This window comes from Notamacropus eugenii, chromosome 2 (assembly GCF_028372415.1).
Source record: "Notamacropus eugenii isolate mMacEug1 chromosome 2, mMacEug1.pri_v2, whole genome shotgun sequence".
In the NCBI taxonomy this organism is placed as follows: domain Eukaryota; kingdom Metazoa; phylum Chordata; class Mammalia; order Diprotodontia; family Macropodidae; genus Notamacropus; species Notamacropus eugenii.
Genome location: NC_092873.1, coordinates 17119412 through 17133545, shown reverse-complemented (window position 1 = coordinate 17133545; position 14134 = coordinate 17119412). Strand labels below are relative to the sequence as shown.

Below are 14134 nucleotides of genomic sequence, written 5' to 3'. Positions count from 1 at the left end.
GGAATAATTTCCAGATGGGCCAGACCAGCCTAGACATCCAAGCAGGAGTGGGTGAGAAAGTGGGGAGGGAAGGGAGAGGGTAGAAATAGTCCGCTTTGGAGAAAGAGTGCTCAGGTTCAAACCAGTCTCTTCTCCCCATCTAAGTGGGGTGACCTTGGGCAAGTCCCTTCACTCCCCAAGGGCCTCAGTTTCCTACTCCGCACAACGTGGATCATTCAGAAAGTTGGTCAATAAGCATTTATTAAGTGAAGGAAGAAAGAAAAATAAAAAGTTAAAGTTAACTGCCCAGGAGGAGCTTAGCTTCTAACGAGGAAATCCACGAGTGGATACAAGGTAAACAGTGGCCGTCACTGGAAGGGGTCTCGGAGGGAGGGGATTGGAACCGAGCCTGGGAGGAGGGGAGGGGGAGGCCCATGGCAGGAATGGGGGAAGGGGGGAGCCCGGCTAGCTAGAAGTCGAGGCTCTCGCAATCTCGGCCCCGGTCCAGGTCCGCAGAGGAAGCCAGCGCAGGACCAGAGGAAGGAAGAATCAGAGTGGCCGGAGAGGGGAGGGAAGAAGCCTGGTCGCCGGGCCGGTCAGCTGGGGCGGGGGGAGGAGGGGCCAGGGGCCCGGGCTGGGGGAGGCCCTCCACGCCTCCTGCTTTCCCCTCCTCCTCCTTCCTCCTCCCTCCCAGCGGGGGTGACATCGCGGGAGCTGATTGGGTCAGTTTCATGACAGTTTCACTCACCCAGGCAACGGGGGCTGGACTCCTAGGGAAACCGGAGGGAGGGAAAGGGGAGGAGAGAGCCCCAGAGCCCCAGAGTGGGGAGCCCGGGAGCTGCCCCCAGGCGCAGACCCAGAGACAGAGAGAGAAGGCCGGGGCTGCCCATCCGGGTAAGCCTCCTTCCCCCGGGGCCAGGGCCAAGGGCAAGCCCGGGCTTGGGCTGCAGGGAGCGGGCCCCAGCCGGGGAAAGAGGGAGGGAGGGAGGGGAGAAGGGAGGAAAATCCTCTGGGCTGCCCGGCGGGGATGGAAGCTGGGAGGGACAGAGGCGTAGCTGCCCGACCCCACCTCCCCAGCCTCAGTTTCCTTCTCTGTCTAATGGGGAAGACAGGCTTGGCCCCACCTCCCTCCTCGTGGGGATGCTGGGAGGGAAGGGCTCTCCTGGAGCGGAAGCTCCCTCTGCCGGTGTGGATTACAGCCCCAGCCCTGGCCTGAATCTTCGGAAGAGGGGTCCCTCCCCATAACCCCCCTACAAAGTCTGCACAGGAGCGACTATGGGCAAGGCACTGCCCTCTCTGGCCTCAGCTTTCTCCTCTGTCAAATGGGAGTAAACAGCATTAAACTGAGAGGTTGTGGGGAAAGTGTTTGGCAGGTTTTAACAGGGCTGCAGAAAGGTGAGTTCTTATCTGGGACTCATTCTTAGCCGGGGAGGGGAGCTAAGCCGAGCCCCAGACCCTTGGCTTGGAAATCCGAGGAACTGGGCTGGACCCTCTGCTCCCCAAGATACCTTGGAACCCTAGCAAGAGCTCTGGCTCTCAAGTCAGGGGACCTGAGTTCAAATCCTGTTCCCAGCTTTATCTGGCCAGGTGAATGATCCACAACAAAATTTAAGTGATGAACGACTGCCAGGCAAAGGAGAGGCAGTCCTTGCCCCTTCGATGAGCTCCAATTTTTTCCTGTTTGTAACTCATTTATACCCTTTGTTTGCATGTTGTCTCTCCCACACACACACACTTTCAGTTAAATTGTAAAACCCTTGAGCACAGGGTCTGCCTTCTGCCTTTCTTTATATCCAGAGTTCTCAGCACAGAGCCTGGCATACAGTAGATGCTTAATCAATGCCTGTTGACTCTCTGACTTTGCTAGGGTGTGGTGGCCTGAAAAGAGTGTTTCAAACCCGAAAGTCATTGGTATGATCAAGTCAACACGAATTGATTAAGCGTGTACTGTGTGCCAGAGGAGCAGCTCCCTGGATCGGTAGATAGAGTACTGGGTCTGGAGTCAAGAAGACTCCTCTTTTTGAGTTCAAATCTGGCCTCACACTCCCTGGCTGGGTGACCCTGGGCAAGTCATTTCACCCTGTTTTTCCCACTTTGCTCATCTGTAAAATGAGCTGGAGAAATCACTCCAGTATCTCTTCCAAGAAAACCCCAAATGGGGTCAAACCCAACTGAGAAAAAACTACAAGTGTACCAGAAGGACATCACTCCCTAATAGGTCAATCAGTCAGTCAGCAAACATGTAGTAAACACCTACTGGGTGTCAGGTGCTGTGCTAAGATCTGGGAATACACAGGAAGGCAAAAGATAGCCCCTGCCCTCAAGAATCTCCCAGTCTGATGGGGAGACAGCATGCCAATAGCTGGGTACAAGTCAAGGAGCTATTAACAGGGTCCGTGGAAGTGCCCAGAGAGGGTATGGGAGGGCTGAGAAGGAAGCCCGAGGAGAGCTGACTGACCCATCCTGGGCAGGAATGGTTGTGGTTCCAAGAAGGACTGAGCTGTTGGGAGCATGGCAGGTACTGCCAGGGATCTATCACACACCTTGGGGCTGGCATCTTGGTCCTCTCTCACACAATGAAAGCTCCTGAAGGCTAAGAACTTTTCATTCTGGGCCTTGTACCCCCAGGGCATGAGGGGTCCACTGGTGTATTAATGGGTGTTTGTTGAGTTTCCTCTGGTCTCTTTACTTACAGATAATAATGACCAACCTTATCTCTTTGGGATTTCCAGTGCACTAGGATATGAGGGAGAAACAGCCCCTCCCCCTTCAAATCCAAACACCCTTGGAGGGCAAGCAGGGAAAATATTACTCTCCCTCTTTAACGGACAGGGCAACTGAGGCCTGCAGAGGAGTAGGATGGGGTTTCAGGCAGTAGGACAGTGGAAAAAGCCTAGGTCAGAGAAACCCAGGCTCAAATTGAAGCACATTGCCTGGGACGCTACCTGGGTGACCTCAAACCCCACCTCGCTGGGCATTGGTTTCCATTTCTGTCCAATGAGGGGGTTAGATGGCAGCAGGACTACTGATCCTTAACACGGTTTCTATAATGACATTTTAGAGAGAGGATAATGACTTGCCTAGAATCCTGTAACTAGTAAGTGGCAGGGGCAGGATTTGAACACAAGTTTTACTGACTCCAGAGCTAAGATTCTATCCACTGTGCCTTAAAGCCTTTTTAATATGTTTATTATTAGGTTAGAAGTAGTGCTGGAGCCCAGCAGTAGGAAGGTATCCTAGCTGGTCCTCAGCACAAGTCCCTGTTTTCAGCCCTGAACTGGCACCCGGTGACCCGGCCTCCCACCCTCCTCCAGAGACTGCCCTGGCTTTGCCCCCAACCTCTGCTCCTCTCCTCTCTTTCCTCATCAGGCTAGATGATGCCTCCCACCCTCTGAGCATGTTTCAGATCCCAGAGTTTGAACCCAGTGAGCAGGAGGATGGCCCAGAAGAAGGATCCTCAGCCTGTGCCCTGGGGGAGCCCAGGGAGCTGGGCAGGCACAGCTTTACTGCCCCCAGCCTGGCCCAAAGCAGGCCGAGACAGAGACCTGAACCTGGAACCCACCACCGAGAGGGTAGGTGCATGCCCCCACCCCTCCATGAGCCTGACTCTGGCCTCAGGTTCTCTCTAGTCTACACCATTGTAGCTGTAACCTGAGAACAGCTAATGCCCTGTGGTAGATGGGAACCCAGGACATGTCCAGGTAGTAAGTAGCAGAGAGCTTTCAAAGGGCACAAAGACTTTTGGGACACCTAAAAGGGAGGGACTGTTTTATCTCCATTTTACTGATGTGGAAACTGAGACTCAGGGTCCTGCAGCTAGTCAACAGCCACCTTATGAGGGAATCTGTTCTTATTTGAGGACCTGCCAACCTTATCTTCCGGGCTTTCACACCACTGAAAAGCTGCCCAACACAATTTCATTGATTCATTTTCAAAGAAACCCAGTCCCCTCATTTGGGCCTCTTTCCAGTCTCCTGAGCTACTGGAGAGGAGGCTGTGGAGGCACCCTCTGAGGCACACTAGAGAGATGGGATAGAGTCTGGGGCCCCCAGCTTGGGAACCCACTCCTCCAGCTGATACCTGCAGGACAGGGGTCCTTTGGTGATAAGGCCACAGGAGGGAGTGCATGGACAGGTCCCCAAGCCCCAGCATGGCCCAGGGATGTTCCAGGACCCACGTTCAAGGCCCAGCTTTCCCCTCTGGGGCCCCAGGCTCCATTAAATGAGATCCTCTTCCTGGATGACCTATCCTCTCTCAGTTCAGATCTAAATCTAGGGTCCATCCCCCAGGCAGTGGTCAACTCCCTGCCTTCCATACCCAATCTGTTATTCACTCTACAAACCTTATCTTTGGGCCAGGCCTAGGTGGCCTGGGACTTGCATTTCAAATACATAAGGTCACAGATGCCCTGGAGCATTTGATGCCCTGGAGCATTTTAGTCTGGGGACCCCAGGATACCAGAAAAAGTGAGAACCCACCTTTCTCCAACCCAGCCCTCTGGCTCACTTATTGAATAAGTATCAACTTCCTTTGCAATTACTTAATTTATACAAATTTATCCTGTCAAAGACCCATTCCACTGTCTCCAGAAGGCCCTTCCTCACTGTAGCAGGTCCCAGGAGCACATTTTCATTAATGTCCTCAGTTTGTTGGATTAGCTGACTTGTACCACAATGCTGCTTAGATGGGTCTCTCCTGTCATTGATGTGTCCCTGCCAACCCCTGAGGACTCTGCTGTCCAAGGTCTTGAACCAACCCGAGGTTCTGAGGACTTCCCGTTGGTTCCTCAAACTGTGCCCACACCCCATGGCCTTCCTTAGTACTGGGCCTCTGGGAGAGCAGATCTAAAAGCCCAAGGAGATGGAGGGAGAGGAACTGGGCAGTAGAGAACCTCAGAGATCTGGGCAGAGGAGAAGGAAGGGGAGCAAGGCTTTCCAAGGGATCTTCTCGGAGCCCAGATCTGAGATGACCTGACACCCAAGTATAGGCTGGACACAGGCTGAGAGGGACCTCAGAGGTTCGAGAGCCACTCAGGCAGCAGAACTCTCCATTTGTTCCACCTGTTCTGATCTTTGGACCCTATGGCCACACTGGGGGACGGGGGAAGGAGGCATTCTCATACCCATTTCACTGGCCAGGTCCACACAGTGTCAGAGGGGTCTTGCTTTGGTCACCTCCCCTTTCTTATTAGAGAGCGAATGGCCTCCAGCCTCTTCCCCCTTGTCACTGGAGGTAAGGGCTCACCGGGCCTCCCTCACATCCCTACTAAGGTCTGCAGACCAGGCCATCTCTGTTCTGTGAGGTTTTGAGGCATACCACGTACTTGTACCAGAGAGCAGGAGTACAAGAGATAATGTTTTCTGTTGCTCACCCCACCCACTGCCCAGCCATGACCCTCCCTTCAAAACCGGCTTTTGGAAGAACTCAGCAACCCTGGCACACCTTGTCCAGGAATGCTCCCCGGGTCAGTTCCTGGGCAGCTCTGCTGACCCCCTGCTTGGGCCTCAGACTCCCAACTCTTTGAGGAGGAGGGGGGGGGCAGTGGGATAGCCACTGGCCTTGCAACAGGACACCAAAAAAAGAGGATTAGCCTTGGAATCCAGGGTTCAAATCCTGCCTCTGACACTTGCCAGCTGTAACCCTAGTCAAGCAGCTAGGTCTCAGAGCCTGTTTCCTCCTTTGTAAAATGGTATAATAGCAGTTAATGTCAAAGGTCATTGTAAGGATCAAAGGCTGAAGTTTTGATTTTTGGACAAGTCATTTAACTGACTTGGCCCACAGTTGCCACAACTACAAAGGGAAAAGGTTGGACCAGATGGTGTCTAGGGGCCCTTGCAGGTCTAGTTCTGTGGTCTTGTAAATGACACAGCAAAGTACAAATATAATAAAAATATTTATGACAATTTAATAACAATATCTTATATATAAGATATGATATTAATCTTTCGTTTTTCTGTCATATATATCCACTTCCCAGAAAGCCATCCTTTATTTAAATTTTTATTTTAAGAAATATTTTTTTTAAGAGAGGAAGAGGAAAAAATTCAGCCAATGCCTAAAAAAAAGTTTAACATCATTACACCATTCCACACACCTGGCCCCCCACCTCTGCCGAGAAGGGAGTGGTGTCTTCTGGTATGTGTTCCTTGGGGTCAGTCTTGCTCTGTGTCATTGGGTCATTTTGTGGCTGTTCTTTTCATTTATACTGTAGTCAATCATTTCACGTATTGCTCCCCTGGCTCTGGTCGCTTTCTGTCAGTCCATGTGTTTGTCATTTTTTATAGTAGAGTAACATTCCATGACATTCACACGGCACCATTTGTTAGGCCTCTTCTCTATTGATAAGTACTGCTGGAAATAATTTGGTCTATAGGGACTTTTTTTTTGTTGGGTCAATGACCTCTTTGGGGTATACGTTGGTCAAAGGGTATAGTCAGTTTAGACACTTTATTTGCATAATTCATAGTGCTTTTCAGAACGGTTATGCATTCACAGTTCCACCAACAATGTACTAGCGCACTTTCTTCAAACACTGCCAATTCCCTTTGGTCAATTTTGCCAATTTTCTAGCAAAGCCTTTGTTAAAGTGCCTTATGCTATTCTCGTACAGAAGGTGGATTTGAAGGATAATATAATTAGATGGCTTCAGAACTGCTCGTATTGCCAAAAGTTGCTAATTTTTTAATGTCAGTGCACCAGGGAGTCCACATTAGAACACCCCCAGATATCTGTGACTGGCCTTGGGCCAGTTAACATTTAGTTCTCAACGTGTTTGATTTCAGGAAACCTTTACAGTCTTAAAAATTACTGAGGACCCCCAAAGAGCTTTTGTTTATGGGGCTATCTATCAGTAGTGAGTGTGTTAGAAATTAAAATGTCTGGTATTCTTATGAAAATAGTTTTGACCTTGGTGATCCCCTGAAAGGATCTTGGGAACCCCTGGGGGGGTGTGTGTGAAGAAATTCAGTAGGGTTAACTATAAAGTCTTATCCTTGGGTACAAAAAAAAAAGCTGTGATAAGTACAAGGTGGGGAGGAGGCATCAATGAGATAGCATATTGTCAGGAAAAAAAGATGAAGGGGTCTGAGTGGACTCCAAGCTCAAGACGAGCCAGCCATCCTGGCTGCACTGCATGGATGGATGGAGGAGTAGGAAAAAGAGATCTATGCACCAGAGAGATCATTGGGTGGGAGATGTCTGCAGGAAGGAAGGAATGAGTGAGTGAATGAATGAACGAGGAGTGAATGGGTGAACGAACGAATGAGTGAATGAGTGAGTGAATGAATGAATGAACGAGTGAACGAGTGAATGAATGAAGGAATGAACGAATGAGTGAATGAATGAACGAGTGAACGAGTGAATGACGCTCTCCCCAGCTTCCTCCACAGGCGCAGGGGACAAGAGGCCCCGCCTGACCTCCTACCCTCCACTCCGGGAGGGGTCGGGGGAGGCGAGTCCCGAAGTGGAGGCCGAGGCGGAGGGGTCCGAGGGGGAGGAGGAGCGCGGCCTGTTCCGGAGCCGCTCCAGCTCAGCGCCCCCTATCCTCTGGGCTGCGCGGCGTTATGGCAGCGAGTTACGCAGGATGAGCGACGAGTTTGATTGCACCTTCAAGGTACCTGTAGAGGGCACCCAGGTAGCCGCGGGGCATGCTGGTCGTTGTAGTTGCGGATTTCCTGAAGGCCTCGCCTCGGAAAGGAGGCTCTGGGAAGGTGGGAGGGAACGCTAGAGGCCGGAAGCGAAGGGAAAGGGAGTATGGCGGAAGTTGGGTGGGGGGCGGGACAAATGCCAGAGATGGCCAATCGCCATAATCTTATCCTCTCATCTTCCCGCCCCCGCCACAGGGTCTTCCTCGCCCGAAGAGCGCCAGCACTGCGAGCCAGATGCGTCGGAGCCACGCCTGGACCCGCACGTTACAGTCTTGGTTCACTCGGAATTTGGGAAAAGGGGCCGCTGGTCCTACCCACTGACACCTCCACCCCTTCCCCTTTTTCCCAAACACCCTGACCCTGAAGTAGTTTGGTGGCCATATTGGGTAAGGGCGGAAGTGCTCTGCCTCTATCTCCAGGGGCCAGGAGCGAGTGTAAAAGTTCAGGGATTCAGAGAGCTTACGGCGTGACTGGAGCCTTTCCTGAGCCATGCGAATTATTTGGGGAGTCGGGCGCCGGCATCTCAACACAACAGTGGGCAGCGTTTTTCCGCCCACAGCCAACATGGTCGCCGGAAGCGGCCTGCAACTATGCTTCCAGGTCCGCCTTTAACAAGCGGCCTGTGGGCGGGGCTTCGTTGCGCCTGCGCCTTGCTCAGAACCGAGGTTAACCATTTCTCCCCCGGGGAGCTGCTTTGCAAGCAGACTCGTCGGTTCTCTGTGTGAACGTGGCAATAAAGACGAGGTCATTTGTTGTTGTGGCTCCCGCGTCGCGTGCCTTCTCCCACTTGTTGGGCTGCGCCGGCCCCGGATCATGCCTGGACACTTGAGGCCCGTCTATGGTGCCCCGATCCCTGCTGCGCCGCTCAGGAAGCTGCCATGGCTCCCCATTTTCTTTGCGATCAAATGCTAAGCCGGGCATCTTGCACCTGCCTCGGGCCCTCTCAGTTCCAGCCGGTTCCAGCTGGACCGCGCCGGGGCTACACTGCAGAGTCCTCCCATGCCGGGATCACTTTAAGTGCCGCCTCTGCCGAGAAGCCTTCTGGGATTGCCCCTTCTTTCTCCCAGTATCACAGCACAGACCTGATGGGTCTGGCCTCAGTCCCCTTGTAGAATAGGAGCCGTCTGAAAGCAGGAAACCTGGGGGGCCTCGGGGGGTCTTTGCCTTCCCAGTACCTGGGTAGAATCATAAGCATTATCACCCTAGTTATAGGATGATGCTTCTAGAGCTAGAAGGCACTAGTGTCCAGCCTTATCATCTCATAGACTAGCAAACACCCGGACAGGTTAAGGTCACACAGGAAGAATCTGAACCCAAGTCCTCTCTCTCCTTGGGTAGCTGGTGGTGCAGTGTATATGAGGTGCAAGCCCAAGCCAAGACCTTTTCCCCTTGGATCGGGAGGGCTTTTGTCTCATTTGTCTGAAAGGCCCCCCTCCCCCCCCCCCCCCTCCGGAAAGTCTGGCCTTGGGGGTGGTCCTTGGATTCCCCTTCCATTTCTCCCAGCTCAGATACTCCCTATCTTCTGTTTCGAATTCTTCTGGAATTCCTCCCTTTGAACCTATTACCAGCCACTCCCATCAGGATCCTCTATGGGTTAGATCTATGGAGACCCTCCCTGGGATCCCAGACTACTTAGTGACACCTGGAGTCTTCCCTCAGTCGTTTTCTGTATTTAAGTTCCATCTCGCCTCCATGAAAGCGCTCAGATTCAATCCAGTTCAGACTCTGTCTAGCTGAGATTCTGTCTGGCCCCCAGTGGTTACAAATACTTAGACTCCTTAAGAGTCAACCCAGTATGGCGAATCTTTAATAAACTTTCTTTTTCTAAGGTCCCTCCCAGGCTGACATTCCATGCTGTAAGGCCCCTCCCTGTTTGGACATTCTGGGTTCTCAGGTCTCCTCTAGCTTTCTAGGTTCATTCTATGCTTTGAGGTCTCCCCAGCTCTGATGGTTTGGGATCTTCAGCTGACCTGTTTCCACAGCCCCTGGGGTCAAGCTGCTGATTTAAAACTCTCCCTAACCCCCTCTTGTCTTCCCATCCATTAGGGCTTAAATGCCTGAGCTGGGAGACGAAAGCAGCTTCTTATCTCCTGCCAATGGACTGTTCTCTCTCTTTCTCTTTTTGCCAAAGATCAAAGCAAACAGAAGGGGTGGGGAGGAAGGCTTGTGTTGTATTCATTCGAGCAGGACCCAACATGTTGGTATTTTGGGGTACAGCATCCCATACCTCAACAGGTACAGCAGTGGGTTTGGAGTCAGGAAGACTCATCTTCCTGAGTTCAAATCTAGCCTCAGACACTCACTAGCTATGTGACCCTGGCCAAGTCACTTAACCCTATTTGCCTCAGTTTCCTCATCTGTAAAATGAACTGAGGAAGGAAATGGGCAAATCACTCCAGTGTCTCTGCCAAGAAAATATTCCAAATGGGGTCACAAAAACAGGACTGAACACAATAACAATAACCTCCACCTCCCAAGCCAGTGATTGACGGTTTTGTGCCCAGCACTGTGCTAAGCCCATGGAGAAAGGCAAAACCATTTTATTTGCCAATGTATAAAAAGAGGGTAGAACTAGATGCTCTCCTGGTTCCCATCCAGGGAGCCTATGATTCCTCTCTGGGCCTCAGTTTCTTCATTTTGTCAAATGAGGGCATGAGAGTAGACAGCTTCCTAGTGCCTTCTAACTGGGACATTTTCCTGTTCAAGAATGGCTTTCCACTGAAGATGAGCATTAAACGAAAGCTTGGATTCAGGGTGGGAGGAAAAGCTTTGGGGGAAGGGGAACGGAATGTAAGCAGGGGAGAGGGAGCCAGGAGGGGTGGTTATATGTGGGGACTGATTACCCAGAGAGAAGATGAAGCCAGATAATGGAAAGCTTTGAAAAACAATTTGGACTTAGCATGGAAAAGAAAGGTTATGAGCTAGCTGGAACAGAGAAGGATTATTTAGTTCAGCCTCATTTTCAGATCAGGAAAGTGAGGCCCAGAGAATTGACAAGTAGCCAAGCTGAGATTATCTAACCCAAAACTATACTAGCAAACGCGGTGAAATAGGACCAAAGAGAGACTGTGCATGGGCCTGAGGTGAGGGTGGGACTGGGCCGCTGGCTCAGGCATCCGCAAGAGGGAGGGTCCATCTGTCCATCCTGCTAACCCTTGTGACCACCAAGAAGCAGGGGCCGGGCCTCCTTGGCAAAGCTGTTACTTTCTTTGTAATCTCCCTGGACCTCCCTTCCTCCCCACCCCATCTCCTGTTTGCTCTGATCTTTGGCAAAAAGAGAAAGAGAGAGGACAGTCCATTGGCAGGAGATAAGAAGCTGCTTTCGTCTCCCAGCTCAGGCATTTAAGCCCTAATGGATGGGAAGACAAGAGGGGGTTAGGGAGAGTTTTAAATCAGCAGCTTGACCCCCGGGGCTGTGGAAACAGGTCAGCTGAGGATCCCAAACCATCAGAGCTGGGGAGACCTCAAAGCATAGAATGAACCTAGAAAGCTAGAGGAGACCTGAGAACCCAGAATGTCCAAACAGGGAGGGGCCTTACAGCATGGAATGTCAGCCTGGGAGGGACCTTAGAACCTTAGAACATGGAATGTGAGAAGTAGGAGGGATAATCCAACCCCCTACTTTTATAATAAGGGAAAGCTGAAGCCAAAGCAGGGAATGATTCACCTGAGATTCCACAGTCCCAAAGCCTGACTTTGCGTCCATGTCCTCTGATGTGATGTCCACCAGGCCAGGCTGCCTCCCTTTGGGCCAGCCTCTTGGTGGCCTTTTCCTTGGTCTCCCAGGGCTGACCCAAGCTCTTCTCCTGCTGCCTAGGGCCCCAGCTGGGCCACAGGCTCACAGCCATGCTGGGAGGCACGTGCTTGGGGGAGAGTTCTCCAGCTTGACACACCTTAAATAGAAAGCACACTCTAGAAATAGATGCCCCAGGGACCCTGCCCAGCGGCAAGGCTCTCCCCAGGGGTCAGCCCTTCAGCAAAGTGACAGCAGAGGAGAGCTGGCAGCTCCCCTGCACCTGCAGCCTAGGAGCTTCTGATGGCTGCAGCAGGGGCGAGAGAGGGGCCAGCAAGGGCCAAGGACCCCGATTCAGGATTCAGGACACCTGGGTTCCAGGTCAGGTTCTGGGCTTGCATGTTTCTGTTCTAGCATATAAAACGAGGAGGCTGCACTAGATTTAGTGGGCTCCAAAATGGGTGCCCAAGGTGCCTATAGAATTATCATGAGGAATCCCTGAATCCTTTGCAAACCAAATACCATCGTCATCTTTCCTTCTCTCCAACTCCATGCACTGACAAATACAGGGTTTCTCAGAAGTCTTTGATAATAAAGGGGGTCCTTGTACTTGGTCTGGACAGCCCCAGGTCTACAGTGACCTAAGCATCTCACTCTTAGGACAATACCACAAGAAGGTCAGCAACCCCTATGAGAAAAAAAATTTTATATATATACATATACATATACGTGTGTGTGTGTGTGTGTGTGTGTGTGTGTGTGTGTGTGTGTATCACAGCAACAGTATTTGGGATAATGAAAAATTTAACTGAAGACGTAAGACCAAAGAAAGGACCGACTGGTTCAGGTCAGGTAAGTGAACATCATGGAATGTAATGACATTGTCAGAAATCCAAGAAGTGGAGGAAATGGTGGAGGGAGAAAGGAACAGGATTGTGCTGATGTAAGCAAAGGAAACTCCAACCAATACGAGTAAAATATGAAGGTCAAGGTTAGAGCCAGGCAAGTTAAAGTGTACATCTCTCTTTTCTGCTAAAAATGGATTTAGTGACCATTTCTATGCTGATGATTTTCAGATCTACTTTTCCTGCCCCAGACTCTCTGCAGACCTCCAGTGTCTCTCAGCTCCATCTGCCTTTGAAACATCTCCAATTGAATGCCCAAAAGACATATTGAACTCGACATGTCCAAAATAGAATTCATGATCTTCCCCTCACCCCCACTCCTAGCTTTCATATTAACTTTACCACCATCCTCCAGCCCCTCAGTTCACAATCTAGAAGTCATTCTGTACTCCTTACATTCTCCCCACCACCCATATCCAAGCTGTTGTCAAGGCCTGTCAATTTCACCTTTGTACCACATCTTGTAGATTTCACCTTTGGAGTATCTATTGTGCATTTCACCTTTGGAATATCTTTTGTACATTTCACCCTTGGAGTATCTCTTGTACATTTCAACTTTGTAACATCTTTCCTAATTTTCACCTTTGCAACATCTCTCCTAGATCTCACCTTTGTGCATCTCTCATCAATTTCACCTCTAATATGCTCCCTTCTCCCGCCTGAGACATGCCTACCCACCCAGGTACAGACCCTCATCATCTCACAACTTCCATTAATTACAGCAGCAACAGCTTCTGCCTGCCTCGAGTCTCTCTCTTCCAGTTTACCCTCCATTCAGCCACCAAAGGGCTTTTCCTAAAAGGAAAGGTCTGACCATGTCACCTCCTAGTCAGTAAACTCCAGGGGATCCCTATCACCTCCAGTAACAAACACAAAATCCTGATTTTCAAAGCCCTTCGACTGCCCCCCTCAATGTTTCCAGCCCTCTTACACCTCACTTCCCAAAACTGTTTGTCAGTGACACCGGCCTCCTGGCTCCTCCATGAATAGGACCCTCCATCTGGGTATTCTTTCTGCCTGGCCCCCATGACTAAAGGGCTCTCCCTCCTCTGCTGATCACTGACCTCCCTGGCTTCTCTTAAATCCCAACTAAAATCCCACTTTCTACAGGAAGCCTTTCCTAATCCTTAATCCTTCTGTTGATTATTTCCTATTTTTCCTGTCTATAGCTTGTTTATACACTGTTTGCTTGTTGTCTCTCCCATTAGAGTGTGAGTTTGTTTCTCCAGTACTTAGCACCAGCCCTAATTCCCAGGCACTGGTTTATTGATTGATTTAAGAGGAGGGTGGACTCTGGGCAGAGGATGTTTGTTGGGCAACACTCCCTAAGGATGAGCATCAGAGATTTGGGTGAGCCATCATTTCCCAGGGGGCTGCTCCAGTCCCTCCAGGAAAGCCTTGAATAAGGAGAATTAAATAATTAAGAAGCGCTGCTCTGGGCCCTCCAGGGACAAGGGGACGCACAGTATTCCAGCTTCCAAGATCTGGTCTGCACAGGTACCAGTTAGAAGATAAGGTCCTGTGCCTCAGGGGTCTTCCACTCACCCTGAAACTTCTTTGTAGCAATGTAGCTAGGTACTGTGCCTGGGGTGGCCAGGCCTTGAAGATTGGGTTGGATTGTGTGGAACGTAGGATAGGAAGGGCACTCCAGCTGTGCCTGGAGACAGTGAGGGCTTCCAGACTAGACAGTAACAGAAGATAAGGCTAGATAACTTGTAGGGTGCAGAGAGGACATCTGGGGTGCAGGGCTACAGAGGACCTCAGAACCATCTCATCCATCCAACCCCTTATTCTGGAGGTGAGGAAATGGAAACCCAGACTGGGACTGACCAGGCCCACATGCTACCAGTAAAAGACCTCTGAAGTCTGCC

At 50.9% G+C, this 14134-nt stretch overlaps 1 protein-coding gene across 1 annotated transcript; it reads left to right on the top strand.

Annotated features, from left to right (window-relative positions):
• Nucleotides 1-765: 765 nt before the first annotated feature.
• BAD (BCL2 associated agonist of cell death) lies at nt 766-8379 on the top strand. Its single transcript, XM_072638960.1, has 4 exons — nt 766-873; nt 3349-3551; nt 7368-7591; nt 7821-8379. The coding sequence occupies exons 2-4, from the start codon at nt 3377-3379 to the stop codon at nt 7944-7946; spliced, it is 525 nt and encodes a 174-aa protein (XP_072495061.1). The 5' UTR covers nt 766-873; nt 3349-3376; the 3' UTR covers nt 7947-8379.
• The last annotated feature ends 5755 nt before the right edge of the window (nt 8380-14134 follow it).

Coding starts and splice junctions, on each gene's coding strand:
- BAD (XM_072638960.1), top strand. CDS start 3,377: ATGTTTCAGATCCCAGAGTTTGAACCCAGTGAGCAGGAGGATGGCCCA. Junction 3,552..7,367: donor TGGAACCCACCACCGAGAGG/GTAGGTGCATGC, acceptor CTTCCTCCACAG/GCGCAGGGGACAAGAGGCCC. Junction 7,592..7,820: donor AGTTTGATTGCACCTTCAAG/GTACCTGTAGAG, acceptor CCCCCGCCACAG/GGTCTTCCTCGCCCGAAGAG.